Source organism: Solanum verrucosum, unplaced genomic scaffold (genome assembly GCF_900185275.1).
Source record: "Solanum verrucosum unplaced genomic scaffold, falcon-dt-bn FXZP01000275.1, whole genome shotgun sequence".
NCBI lineage: Eukaryota > Viridiplantae > Streptophyta > Magnoliopsida > Solanales > Solanaceae > Solanum > Solanum verrucosum.
In genome coordinates, this window is record NW_026020738.1 from 940,877 (window position 1) to 955,025 (window position 14,149).

Sequence of the window (14,149 nt, forward strand, 5' to 3'; positions counted from 1 at the left end):
TGCAAAACCACTTTTTACACGTGTCCGATTATAATTCAACCACGTCATTATTGTCTTTTTAATAAATAAAAATCAAAATTGTGAACAAATATTGAATTAAAATAAGCCACCCAAGTAAAGACCCACCCAAATTTTAAAAAGTCCCTATACCCAATCACAGTAACCCTTATAGGGACTTTTTAAAATTTGGGTGGGTCTTTACTTGGGTGAGTTATTTTAATTCAATATTTGTTCACAATTTTGATTTTTTTTAATTAAAAAGACAATAATGACGTGGTTGAATTATAATTGGACACGTGTAAAAAGTGGTTTTGCAAAATCACTATTAAAAAATAATGGCATGAATGAATTTTTTCTTAAACGGTAATGACATAGATGAACCAAACTTTTAATAGATAACATAAATAAACTTTTTCTAAAAGTTCGATGGCATATTTGAGCTTTTTCCCAAAAATAAATAATAGAAACCGGGCCACGACCCAAATGGGTCTACAATTGTTGGATTCTCCAACCCAGGCCTATAAACAGCAAACCCTAAAAACTCTTATAAACCCTAATATTCCGCCTTTTCTTTATAAATTCAATCTTTGCTTCTCTCAAATTTCATCACTGCAGTTTTTCACTACAAACCCTAGCCAATTATCCCTTTCCCCCTTCTCTTGTCGAAGCTTTTTTCCTCTGTTTATGTTTTAGGTAAACGAAATCAAGATTGAGTTTTTTTTTCATTGTGGGGTTCCTCTATTTAGGGGTTATAGGTAAATGGAATCAAGATTGAGTTTTTTTTTTTTTAATTGGGGTTCTTCTGTTTAAGGTTTGAGATTGAGTTTTTGCATTTTGGGGTTGATCTGTGATGATGAATTTTAAGGCTTGTTTCTCAAAACATTCGCAGTGGCCGCCTAAGATCTTTCGCCTTCGCCAGGCTTGAGAGATAATGCTGCTTTTATCCTTCCTTGGATGTCTGAGATCTTCCCATTTTTTGTTCTTTAATTTATGTTTTATGTTTGTTTGAAGTTGGAATTGTGATAATTTTTGGTTAATTGATTTATTTATTTATTAGAATCTTATATTATATGGTGTCTATGATGATAATTGTTAAGGCTTGTTTCTCAAACATTCGCAGTGGCCGCCTAAGAGCTTTCGCCTTCGCCAGGCTTGAGAGTTAATGCTGCTTTTATCCTTCCTTGGATGTCTGAGACACCATCATTTTTTAGCTAACCATTGTTTTGTTATTTTGCTGTTGAATCTATCTGGGGTTTTCTCCATTTTGGTTTTAGCATGTAATTTTGCTATGTTGTGGTTTTTTTGCTTTTGAAACTATAATTTATGTTATCAATTTTGGATTTTATGGCTAAAGATCTTAGCTTTTATGAAAATAATCCCTTTGCTTATGAAATTAGGGGATTTTGGACTTTTAAGTCTGCCTCTCTAGCAATGAAAAAGTTGCTTTAGGGATGAACAAGTCCCTAATAATTGAATCCATTCATCACTTTGTCAGCATTACAATGTTTATGTTTTGCTGATCATTATCGGATGGTACAATTTTGAATTGCTTTAAGAAGTTGCTGTGTTTTGCTAAACTGTTTTGTTATGTCAATGATGATAGATCCTAAGGCTTGTTTCTCAAAACATTCGCAGTGGCCGCCTAAGTGCTTTCGCCTTCGCCAGGCTTGAGAGTATATGCTGCTTCTATCCTTCCTTGGATGTCTGAGGCTTTTTAACTAAGTTTAAGTTTTAGCTATGTTAGATTTGGTTCTTGTTTGATGATGAATATCTGTGTAATCGTCTTAGAACTAGTGTTCAATTGCTTATCTATTTCCTTCATGAACTTCTTGTCTTTTGCCTGTGATGATAGATCCTAAGGCTTGTTTCTCAAAACATTCGCAGTAGCCGCCTAAGTGCTTTCGCCTTCGCCAGGCTTGAGAGCATATGCTGCTTCTATCCTTTCTTGGATGTCTGAGGCTCTTTAACTTTGATTAAGTTTTAGCTGTGATAGATTGTGTTCTTGCTTGAAATGAATCTGTGTAATCCTCTCGGGACTAGTGTTCATTTGCTTTTTAACTTGTAAGTTTGGTAGATTTTGTTCTTGCTTGATGATGAATATCTATGTAATCCTCTTATGACTGGTGTTTTGATTGCTTGTTTCTTTCCCTTCATGAACCTTTTTCCTATTGCCCATGATGATATATCTCAAGGCTTGTTTCTCAAAACATTCGCAGTGGCCGCCTAAGTGCTTTCGCCTTCGCCAGGCTTGAGAGCATATGCTGCTTCTATCCTTCCTTGGATGTCTGAGGCTCTTTTACTATGTTTAATTTTTAGCTAAGCATGATTTTGTTCTTGCTTGATGATGAATAGGAGACTAATAATAACACCACTGTATTTGTAACTCCTCTTAGTACTATTGTTCACTTGCTTAGTTTTCTTGATATTCATTTTTTTTTGCCCATGATGATAGATCCTAAGGCTTGTTTCTCAAAACATTCGCAGTGGCCGCCTAAGTGCTTTCGCCTTCGCCAGGCTTGAGAGCATATGCTGCTTTTATCCTTCCTTGGATGTCTGAGGCTATTAAATTATGTTTAATTTTTTACTGTGGTTTTATTCATTCTTGATGATGATTAGGAACTATAAGGATACTTCTGTATGTGTAACTCCTCTTAAAACTAGTGTGCACTAGGTTTGTTTCTTTAATAAACCTTTTACTCTTTTTGGTCCACGATGATAGATCCAAAGGCTTGTTTCTCAAAACATTCGCAGTTGCTGACTAAGTGCTTTCGCCTTCGCCAGTCTTGAGAGTATATGCTGCTTTTATCCTTCCTTGGATGTTTGAGGTCTTTTTTTGCTATATTTTAGTATTTTCCCTATGCTTTTTTATTGTTCATATATATTTAAATTCAAATTGTCTCCTATTTTAAGTAGGTAGATACTGTCTTTTATTTTACCACACTAGTAATTGTACTTGTCACTTGGTGTTACCTTTTATAAGTTACATTCAATTTTATTTTCTTTGATTGGCTTTGATGTTAACCTGATACTATATCATTGTCATAAATGGTTGGAATTAAGCTTTTATGAATATTTGATTTGTGTTCCTAGTAAAGTTTGAGCTTCGTATACATCATCTACTCTTCCCTACTCAGGTTCCTACTATCAAGTTTGAGCTGCCCTGATCAATTTATTGTCCTTTGAGTGTATTATATTGTTTTGTATATGGTATTAGCACATCTATGTTTTTGTTCTTGCTTCACAAAGATATAAAGACCAATAGTAATGCACAGATGTATGTGCAACTCCTAAAACTAGTGTTCATAGAAGCTTTTGTATTGTCCTGTGAAGATAGATCCTAAGGCTTGTGTCTCAAAACATTTGCACTGACCGCCTAAGAGCTTTCGCCTTCGCTAGGCTTGAGAGTTTATGCTGCTTTTATCCTTCCTTGGATGTCTGAGGCCTTTCAAAATGTTGCTTCATCCCCACCCCATATGTTATATTGCAGCTATTGCCTTTTTCAGTCTTCACAACATTTCGTACTCTGAAATTACAACAACATACCCAGTGAAATCCCACAAGTGGGGTTTGATGATGGTAGATTGTACGCAGGCCTTAGTGAAGTTGTTTCGTCGGCTCAAGTGCATACTCATATTACATTGAGATAAAATGCTACTGTTTTGGGCTATGATTATAAAGAGAGAGGATAAAGTGAAGAATTTCTCATTTTTGAATGAGATTTGGTAGATAAATTTGCATAACATAGGGTTTCTGATATAGTTGCCCCCTAATAGCTGTTGGTGGCTTTATTATTAACTCTATATTGTGCATCTTTGTTCTATTCTTTTGAACATGAGATTTCTTCACAATGAACCTTCTATAAAATACACTTGATATGAGCCCTTTACACTTCAATAAAACCAAACTGTATTTGATAGTTTTTCTAGACCAAAATAATTAAGTGAATTTATTTTGTTGTTTACATATTATAATAACCTTAATCTAACATAGTACAATATTTTTGACTTCAGAATTTGTGTTTGTATTCTGATAATAGGTACTCTTTTTCATATATCAATTCAAATTTGTATTTTATAAAGTCAATTTATTTTGCTGTTTACCTATGATGTACATTTTTTTTTTCGAATTTAAAATTTGTGTTTGTATTTAATTAATAGGTGTTCTCATATATCAATTGAAATTTGTACATGTATATATATACTTTTTATATATTCATGGTATATATCTATATAAAAAATAAATAAGTTTTTGAGACTTGCAACATATAGAATGGCAGATCACTTTATAAATTTAAATTTATAATTATTAAAATTCTAGTTTTTAGTTACACAAACAAGAATGACAGATCACTTTATAAACAAGTTTCAATGCCACTTATGCAAAATAATTAGTAATAAATAGTGCTATAGTTTATAACAAATTCTTTACAAAATCTCTATTTATATGGTAAATAAAATTTAATTTATAATTTAGAAAACATTTTATTAATTACAAGCATTACTCATGTAACATTAAAATAATAATAATGGGAAAACCACAGTTCATAGACAGATGTGGAGAGATATTTTAATGAACCATATTAATAATTTTATATCTCTGTACTCTTAAAAAATGAATATTTGTGATTATAAATTTTAAATACATTTAAGTTTATAAAAAGCCATTTGTCAACAATTACATTCATATTGTATGTTCCATTTAAATACTAATTTAATTTGGGTATTGTAGTAAAATACTTTTATCAATTATTGCTTTTTATGAAACAAATTAAATTTAAAGTGGATAAATAAAAATCAAATGAGGGATACTCTTTAAAAAATTAAACTATATATGCAGTATTTTAAAGGAAAATCTTATTCATTGTTTAAAAATCTTATTCATTGTCCAAGAATTTAGCCAATTAAAGAAACTTAACAAAATTTATTTACTGTGATTTTCTTGGTGTAAAAATATAAAGAATTGTTACATACCAGATATTTTATAGATAATGAAATTAAATGATAATGGGTAATTAAAGGCCGCTTTTCAAATATATATGATTCAATAAAAAACACTATATCATATAGCTCAATATATCATATTAATAACGTTATATTCGAGGAAGCATTACACGAGACATTAACCTTTTACGTGACATAATTTTTAATTTGTTTACTTAAAATCAAAACAAATTATTTTCAAAATAAAAATTAACACTTCTTTTTTACAACAAATCAATTTCCAATTTACACCTGGTCAAAGGGAAAAAGAGAAATGTCCTAATTGATTAAAACGGAAAGTAAAAAGAAAAAGAGAGAAAATTATTATATTAATGGAAAAAACTATACAATAAAAAAAGAAAAAGCTAACAAACCATCATTAAATCCACCGCATTTGAACCACAAGCGCCATTTAAAAGTTGAACAAAAAGCCAAAAAAGGAAAAAAGGGACAAAAAAATTTAATGAAAGTAAATAATTTTTACTTGTGTTTTCTTCTTCTTGTTGCTTTAGCAAAGTGACAAAGAATCAATCTTTCATGGCTAAACAGCCTAAGCTCGTGTACCAGTCTTGGAAGGCCAACAATGTAAGCACCTCTTACTAGTTTATATACTTATTTAACAATAATTTTGCTTTCTTGATTTTTTATTTTTTATTTTTTTTTGGTTGAGGTTATGTTTTTGTTTTGAAGTTTATTGATAATTGGGTGTGGTTATATTGTAATAATGATTGATGGGTTGGTGTTACTTTGCTGGAATTTGATGTGGGGTTTACTGTTTTAAGAGTTAGCTTGTGTTGATGAGAAAAAAAATGAAAGCTTTGGTCTTTTGGGGTTGGGGGTGTTGGAATTGAGTTGTGTTTGTGGGGTTCTTTGTATTGAGTTTCTGGTTTGTTACTTTCTATGGATGGCTATTTCAAATTCTTGAAATAGCTGTGAAGAAGTAAAATTTGTTGGAATAATGGTTATTGAGGTGGGATGAGAATTATGAAGTCTCACGTTCAAACCTAAGCAAAGGATGAAAACAGTATGTCAGTTCTTTCCATTTGTTTGAGTCTTGATGGATGGAATTACCTGGTATTTGTTCTGGTGGGAGGTAGCTGATACGCGTGGTTGATGGTTAGTAGTCTCGGATGGTTTCTTATGGTCCAATGAGCTATTTAGCATTAGAGGAAGGAATAATTGTTCGTTAGTTGTAGTTAGTTCATTAGTTTTAGTTAGTTCGTTAGTTGTAGTTAGTTCGTTAGTTTTAGTTAGTTCGTTAGTTGTAGTTAGTTCAATAAAGTCTCGGCATTGATGAAATAAATTATGATCAAGAATTCTGTTGGGGCCAACCGTTAGGATCAACAACAACCTTTGAAACTTGGAAATAATGGGTCCGTTCATCTACCCTTTTCCACTTAAATATTAGGCTTAATTTGCATGATGTAGGGGTTGAACATGTGACGTAATCACAAGTCCCTCAATAGTTGCCACTTGAACTAAGCCTATCATGATGTATTCCTAGTAATCCTTCATGATTACTAATGGTAACTTGTAATTTCATCATTTAAGAGCTTTGCTCCTCAATGCTAAGTTGCGGGTATTTGATACGGGTATGGATCTAGAGGTCGGATCCTTCATGAGCTAAATTTTAAGATTTGGGGATATGGATTCAGGTTTTAATATGGGTGCAGGGATTCGGCTAAAAATAGAGCTATAAAACCTAAATTATGAGATATTATGTAGAAAACTTTAGGAGAAAATATTAATAAGAGGAGAATCTTGGAAGGAGATAAATGGAAAGGGAGTGTCTTAAGAAATTTCTATATACAAGTTATTCCATTTTCTTCAATTTCACGAGCTTTTGTTTAGATTACAGAAATAATTGAACCTGTCCGGAATTTCTCCGTCGATTTTGGTCAAAGTACCCAAAATCTGTTGACCCGATTGGGTATGGATCCCACACCCATGTCGTGTCGACACGGGTGCTATAGCAAAAGTGAAGAGTCTGAGCAACTTAGCATCAAAGCGATAGTTATGGTTGTGGTCTCAACATACTACATCTGGTGTGACGTGGGGCATACTCTTTGACCTGAATTTTGATATTTCTAGTAGGATTGTCATTCAGGGCCTAAAATTATAAGGATTTTTGCAAGATTTGGCACTTCTAGCTGTGAAAATCTAAGGTAAAGTGGAAATTAAGAAAGAACAAATATCATCCTTATTAACTTGATGTTTTTGGTATATGACTTGAATATGGGGATTTCTCCTTCTTACATCAATTAAACTACTTATCCAAAAAAAAGTTTCTCTCATGATGCGCATAAGATACAAGAGCCACCTGACATAGGTGTTAAAAGTTAGGAAGCACTCGACAGCTATGAAGAGTGATTACATACCTTAGTGAGATTGTAGAAAATATAGAAATATATATGAGCTTGATAAAGGATTGACTGCAGTGCACTAATGCACTGCTTGACTGCGCTAATTGTGGTACTGGCTTATTTATACAGTTATTACACAACTTACTATTATAGCACTGATCTTGACTTTAATAGCAGTGCATTTGTTGCCATGCCATTAATTATCTTATATTTTAAAGCTTAAGGTGAATCAACTTGAGTTACTAATAATTTGTGGCTCTGATAACCAAATAATGCCATGGCACTGATGACATTGTGGTGCTAACTTCGTCCTGATTAGAAACACGTTATTGGACAGTGATGTATAGTTGGACAACAACATGCCACCAACTGTGTTGACTGGTAAAGGATTACTGAATGTCAATGTCGATGGTGAGCGCTGGGCTATGTGTGGCAAATTAATCACGTGATGCTATTTAAACTGATAGTATGCCTTCCTATCTAATGTCATTATTTGCTATGGCTGATGCAATTGAAAGAAAGATGAACTCTATGAGGAATAAGTTCTTATGGGAAGGAAATCGTAGCAACAAAAAGTTTCACTTAGTTAGATGGCAAGTGGTCACTAGTGCAAAGGAAGGGAGTGGATTGGGAATTAGAAACTTGAGATTGCACAATAAAAGCATGTTGTGTAAGTGGCTTTGGAGATTTAGCAGGAACGAAGGGGTGGTCTGGATCAAAATAATTGAAGCAATCTATGGTAGCAGGCAAGGCTGGAATCCCCCCTTCAAATATTTCATACACTAGAGGGGGAGTATGGAAAGGGATTTGTAAGTTATGGGCCAAGTTTCAAGTTTCAACAATTCACCAAATTGTAGGTGGGGAATGGAGCAAAAATTAGATTTTGGACTGACTTATGGACGGGTGATGAGTGCTTGAAACAAAAATTTCCTCTTTTTTTCAGTTGTTGCAATAACAAAGATGGAGTTGTGGCTGATTTTTATTTCAACACGGGATGGCAGATGAATTTTAGAAGGAATTTGAATGATTGGGAAATTGACGACTTTTGTCTATTGCTCCTTCAACTGGATTATACCCACATTGATCAGAGTAAAGGGGATTCACTAGTATGGATAGCTAGTATGATGGAACCTTTTCAGTAAAAAAGTGCTATAACCTTCTAATGAAACAAACAAGATTTTGTGATACTAGTTGGCCATGGAAAGGGATTTGGGGAACTAAAGCTCCTATAAAGGTAGCTTGTTTTGGTTGGATTGTAGCATGAGGAGCTTTCCTTACTCAGGATAATCTTCAGATAAAGGGTTTTGCACTAAGTAATCAATGTTACTTATGTGACGAAGAGTTGGAGACTGTGAATCACCTTCTTTTGCATTGCAGAATAGCTAGACAATGTTGGGAATTTTTCTTCAGTATTTGCAGGATCTCTTGGATCATGCCTCAGTGTGTGAAGGAATTATTGGAGAGTTGGCAGCACCAGGGAACACACAAAGCTTTGAAGCAAATCTGGAGAACTATACCTTTGTGCATATTCTAGACTATCTGGCTAGAAAGAAATAAAGCTTGTTTTGATGGGCAAAAAGACCATATTTCTAGAGTTAAATTAAGTGTTTACATAATTTGTTTGCTGGTGTAAAAGCAGTTTCCTTGATAATATAGATCAATATATGGAGTTTTTGGAGCTGCTAGGGAGATGTTGTAATTGACTGTATGGATATTCCCCGCTGTCTTTTGTAACTTTTGGTTTTGGTACCTTCTTGTTACCTAGTCAATAAATCTTTACCGTATCAAAAAAAAAAAAAGAGAAATGTATTGATGGATGACAATGTGTTGCTGGACTGCGGCATGCTGCTGATTGAGCGTTGACTGAAGACGTGTTACCGGATGGTAACATGACACTTAATATGCATTAACCAAAACGTGTTGTTGTACAGAAACTAAGTGTTTACTACAAACTTGTTCACGGATGGTGACAAACTTGTCCGCGTACTGATGCTGATGTTAAACATGGCATGTGCTGCTGGAACAATCACAGGAATAGACATGAATAGGCAGTGGGTACCATTTATTAAAAAAAATTTAATAGACATCGCAGAGGAAACACAGTGCTGTCGAAATATCAGCAGCATCAAACTGGCAGGAAGCAACGAGAAAGGTCTGAATGGAAAGAGGTGAATGGTCTCTTGAACGAGACAAGATTTTTTTTCTCATGCCCGTATTCTTCTATATGTGTCTGTTCACGAGCTATCCTTTGGACATACTGCTTTTGACAATCACTTTTAGCAGGGTACTTTTCTCATTGCAAGAGAAATGCTGAGTGACACTTGCAAAATATGGATCATGGTTGTACTTTCCTTCCCAAAGGAAAGATTGTATTGTTATGAATTTTTTCTCTGTAATATATATATATAGATAGCATATTCCATAGATAGAGGTAAAATCATAATTTATCTGTGTTATAAATACATGACATTGTTGTGATTGTCAATATTTTTATCCTTTTAACTATAAATAATTCAATTCAAATTGATGAAAAGTCAGTAAATGTGAGCATCACAGTATTTGCAGAAATATGAGCTGCCTGGAAATTTCTGGTGTAATCTGGAAGTTTTTATTCAACATAGAAAGCGGTTGTTCCTATTAGTGGACTAGGCTCAGCTGATAGAAATAGGATCTCCTAAGTCCAATATATGCGAGCATAGTTGTGATATTGGTACCGACAGAGAGCACCTGTAATTCATTTTTACTTATGTTTGAGATTTTAAGTTTAAAATTTAGTGCAAAATTTAGATCACAGTTTCGTTTATGTTGGAGTTAGTCTACTGAAAGGCAGTGGTGGCTTGAACATTGAGATGCAATACCAATTACCAGGGACTCGTTGATCAAACTTGCAAGTTCCTAATGTTAGTCATTTTTTGTAGGTAGGCCATAAGTTGATACATCTTTTGTTTAGAAGGGGTAATATATAATATGTCATGGTGGTTTAAGGGTATACCAACAATGTGATTCAGTTAAAGCACCAATTGGTGAAATGAATCAAAGACAATTTTTCTGTTCTACTAGGCTTTTCTACTTGTTACGGACTCCTCGGAAACTGTAATGTAGCTGGGGATCTTAGCCTTCTTTGATCAATAAAAGGATCTTTTGATGCCTAGTGACCATCTGGAAGGAAAAAGCTCTCATCTTCTCAAACATGAGTGCACTTGAAATTTACGACCTCAAATTTAAAAACTATGGTTTCTCCTTAAAAAAAAACTGTCCTATCTAAAAAGAAAAAGAGAAGTGACTGTGACGCCCCAATTCACCTTCAACACCCAAGGGAACTTCTTAAATTTGCTGTCTGTAAAGTAGCTACGTATTGTGATCAATTGTTTGTTTCCTAAAACAAGAATCTATCTGTTGATTTTGCGACTGAGTATGAGTATGCTATTTTTCACTTGGACATATGTCCTTGTACTTGACTCTTTTTTTGTGGTTTATGTCATGTGCAGAAATTCTTGCTTGGTGGGAGGCTAATATTTGGACCAGATGCTAAGTCATTGATTATCACCTTCACGCTCATCCTTGTCCCTGTTGTTCTATTTTGTGTATTTGTGGCAAGAAATCTCGTGCTTGAACTCCAACGAGAAAGTGCAGGATATGCAATTTTGGTGATAACTATTGTCTTCACAATTTATGTTAGTTTCTTAACTCTTCCTTTTAGTGTCTGTTAATGATCCACTTTGCATGCGTTTCATGAAAATTCCATGTGTTCCTTCTTCAATTTTTTGAACAGAAATCTGTCTATGAGTTTCTGCCTTCCCCTTTTTCCCTCCCAAAAAGAAGTAGAGGCTTGATTTCTACCAAGATACCCACCTTGCTCACCCTGTTGCTTACATTGTTGCCAGCTGCCTTTACCCCTGTTTTTTGCTTAACTTTCATAACTGCCAACGTGCATTCTTCTTTTCTTCTCATAAGGTTAGCACTCATTCTTGAAGACACACATATATTCTTTTGGGGTGGGCAGGTGGTTTGCAGCAGTTGGAATCCTATAGTATCATCATAATGCTCTATTCTGTTGTTTCTTAGTATTTCAATATCCTAATGTGGTATTGGTTGCCATAGGTCTTTATACTTCTACTTTCAACATCAGCAAATGATCCTGGCATTGTTCCTCGTAATTCTCATCCTCCAGAGGAAGTTCTAGGGTATGATTCTTCAGCTTCCGTTGAAACTGGCAGTAGACCGCCTCGCTTCAAAGAAGTCCTTGTGAATGGTTTGCCTGTACGAGTTAAATATTGTGAAACGTGCATGTTGTACCGTCCACCAAGATGCTCTCATTGCTCGGTATGTGATAATTGTGTGGAGCGATTTGATCATCATTGCCCTTGGGTGGGTCAATGCATTGGGAAGGTAAGTACATCCATTTTTTCATTACTATTTCTTTTTCTTGAAGTTCCATGGAGAATTCTCTATTTGTTACTTTTCTTACGCTTCCTAATTTATTTGGTTCATTTAAAGATGAAATGTGCCAACTGTATCCTGACTCCAAAATGCTGATATTGGAAAAAAGTTAATATACAAATTTTAGGAGAAGAGAAGCTCTTCTTCTTTTCTAAATGCTGTTTCGATATCCTTTTGAGACACTTTCCTTTTTTCTCTTCTTCTTTGTTGGTGCACAGCGGAACTATCGGTGCTTCTTTCTATTTGTTTCTTCAACAGCCCTCCTTTGTGTTTTCGTCTTTTCCATATCGGCTTTGTATCTGAAACTTCTTATGGATGATTCTGGAACTCTTTGGAAAGCTATCAAAGAATCACCGGCATCTGCAGCATTGATGGCCTATTGTTTTATTGCACTGTGGTTTGTTGGAGGTCTTACTGGCTTCCATTTGTATCTCATTGGTACAAATCAGGTTAGTTTGGTTTGAAACCTCTTACAATTAATAATTTAACGCTTTTCTGCTGTATTGCATCTGAGTACTATCAATCATAGTAATATTTTTTATTCCTAGATGACGACTCCATTATTGTCATGGTGTTATTGGACACAAGTATGCATCCCTTCCAAATGATTGATGGCTTGTCAGTGACACTTGTCCATGCATTTAGAAAATTTAATACAAATGATTAGGAGAAAAGTAGAAGATAATGACTCCCTTTTGGCCTCTATTTGCTATCATGGAGGGAATTCTTTTTTGACGTTTCTTCTTTACATTTTGTTAGTTATTTTTCAAGGGTTGTTTTTCCAGAAAAATGTGACAAATGTTTGTATGATTTTGTTAATTCATATATATTAGAGGAAGTGGAATGTTCTATTTCAAGAATATGATCTATAGTTAAGACTTGAGATCATCTAATTTAAAATGTAAAACACGTATTTCCTCGAGTAATATATGTTTCTTTCTAATGTTTTTTTTCCCCCTTGCCAATCTGTCAGTGTGTTGTTTCTTTGTTCATGATGATGGTTCATATATTCCTCATAAGAGCCTCTCTACGGGCTAGACTTGTTGATTTAGCTATAAAGAACAAATGCCTAAGTTTGTTCCATCTCATGCTCTTTTTCCATTTGTTCTATTTCATAAGATGCTCTATTATTTTAAACTTTATTCTTCTTGTCTTCCATAACTTCCGAAAGAAAAGGAATTGGAAAAACATCTGAAGGAGTAACTTTTTAGTAGTAAAAAGAGAGTGCTGTTGAAAGAGGAACGGTATGAATATTTTTTGTGATCCTATCACACTTTAAGAAAAAATAGTTGATAGATATACAACTTTTAGTGGCTTTATAATTGCTGTTCGATGAAGGAGATTGATCGCCTTCTCATTATACAATTTTGACTTGTTTTATTGCTAATGATTTCTGCAGACCACATATGAGAACTTTCGTTATAAGGGAGACAACAGGGTGTATAACCGGGGATGCATAAAAAATTTTCTTCAACTATTCTGCTCAAGGATTGAACCTTCAAAAATCAATTTTCGCAGCTATGTACAGGAAGGGGCGTCAAAGCCTCCTAAGAGTAACATTCAAGAAACAGATATAAATATCTCTGATGGGGATACACGAATTAAGGTGGAAGACGATCTTGATATTGGAGATGATATTATGAAGATATCCCAACGCCGTAACTCTGAGGAAATTGGTGATGTTAGAGGTAGAGGAAGTGACAGGTCGCCAATTGGTCGTTCTGAGGTTGATTTTGGGTTTGGTCTGGAGTCCCAGTTTTCCTCCAGACCCTCATACTAAGCAGAACAAGTGGAAAGAAACCAAATTCAATATCACCAATTTTTTCCCAACAATACATTCCTATTTCGTCCTGCTGACATTATTTAGATCACTCAAAAGGAGGTTCAACTGATCATTTATTGAGGTTTAAGATGCAACACAACACTTGTTGCTAGCCATGAATATGCATCGGTGTCTCTTTCTCGAGCTGGGCTCTCCCTGTTAGCGTGAAGAGATGAGATGGATAATCGGTCCATCTCAAGTGTTTACTGGTTTTAACTATTTATTGGAAGAACTATAGCTGTTTGAATTCTTTACTTTGTATCTAACTCTGAATTTAAACAATGTGTACATCTGTTCTTGTGGTTAGAGTTTGTTCCATACAAGGATATAAAAACTCACATTTGAACAAATTGTTTATGCATTGTTTGATAACCATGGCAGAGAAAATGGAGTAGTGGGAGAAAATTGGTTATTCAAGTGAAGTTCCATTTAGTTGCAAGTAATTTCAATTTACTAGGTCTCCATATGCAAGTGTCATTTTGGTATTGTATATAAATAAATAATATAGGCAGATTTGATCAACAACCACCTAAAGTTGACACGAG

General features: G+C 34.3%; 1 protein-coding gene and 9 non-coding genes across 10 annotated transcripts; all 10 read left to right on the top strand.

Moving 5' to 3' along the window:
• The first annotated feature begins 842 nt into the window (after nucleotides 1–842).
• Nucleotides 843–966, top strand: LOC125812702 (small nucleolar RNA SNORD14). The gene has a single exon (XR_007442018.1). It is a non-coding gene; the product is annotated as a small nucleolar RNA SNORD14 (small nucleolar RNA).
• A 108-nt stretch (nucleotides 967–1,074) lies between these two features.
• On the top strand, nucleotides 1,075–1,197 carry LOC125812697 (small nucleolar RNA SNORD14). Its single transcript, XR_007442013.1, has one exon. It is a non-coding gene; the product is annotated as a small nucleolar RNA SNORD14 (small nucleolar RNA).
• Nucleotides 1,198–1,440: 243 nt separating this feature from the next.
• Nucleotides 1,441–1,541, top strand: LOC125812701 (small nucleolar RNA snoR99). The gene has a single exon (XR_007442017.1). It is a non-coding gene; the product is annotated as a small nucleolar RNA snoR99 (small nucleolar RNA).
• A 47-nt stretch (nucleotides 1,542–1,588) lies between these two features.
• LOC125812698 (small nucleolar RNA SNORD14) lies at nucleotides 1,589–1,712 on the top strand. Its single transcript, XR_007442014.1, has one exon. It is a non-coding gene; the product is annotated as a small nucleolar RNA SNORD14 (small nucleolar RNA).
• Nucleotides 1,713–1,837: 125 nt separating this feature from the next.
• On the top strand, nucleotides 1,838–1,961 carry LOC125812706 (small nucleolar RNA SNORD14). Its single transcript, XR_007442021.1, has one exon. It is a non-coding gene; the product is annotated as a small nucleolar RNA SNORD14 (small nucleolar RNA).
• A 208-nt stretch (nucleotides 1,962–2,169) lies between these two features.
• LOC125812705 (small nucleolar RNA SNORD14) lies at nucleotides 2,170–2,293 on the top strand. The gene has a single exon (XR_007442020.1). It is a non-coding gene; the product is annotated as a small nucleolar RNA SNORD14 (small nucleolar RNA).
• Nucleotides 2,294–2,437: 144 nt separating this feature from the next.
• Nucleotides 2,438–2,561, top strand: LOC125812704 (small nucleolar RNA SNORD14). Its single transcript, XR_007442019.1, has one exon. It is a non-coding gene; the product is annotated as a small nucleolar RNA SNORD14 (small nucleolar RNA).
• A 143-nt stretch (nucleotides 2,562–2,704) lies between these two features.
• LOC125812699 (small nucleolar RNA SNORD14) lies at nucleotides 2,705–2,828 on the top strand. Its single transcript, XR_007442015.1, has one exon. It is a non-coding gene; the product is annotated as a small nucleolar RNA SNORD14 (small nucleolar RNA).
• A 491-nt stretch (nucleotides 2,829–3,319) lies between these two features.
• Nucleotides 3,320–3,443, top strand: LOC125812700 (small nucleolar RNA SNORD14). The gene has a single exon (XR_007442016.1). It is a non-coding gene; the product is annotated as a small nucleolar RNA SNORD14 (small nucleolar RNA).
• A 1,936-nt stretch (nucleotides 3,444–5,379) lies between these two features.
• LOC125812657 (protein S-acyltransferase 8-like) lies at nucleotides 5,380–13,655 on the top strand. Its single transcript, XM_049492149.1, has 5 exons — nucleotides 5,380–5,564; nucleotides 10,831–11,016; nucleotides 11,444–11,731; nucleotides 12,001–12,231; nucleotides 13,182–13,655. Exons 1-5 carry the CDS (start codon nucleotides 5,517–5,519, stop codon nucleotides 13,560–13,562), a joined length of 1,134 nt encoding a protein of 377 aa, XP_049348106.1. The 5' UTR covers nucleotides 5,380–5,516; the 3' UTR covers nucleotides 13,563–13,655.
• The last annotated feature ends 494 nt before the right edge of the window (nucleotides 13,656–14,149 follow it).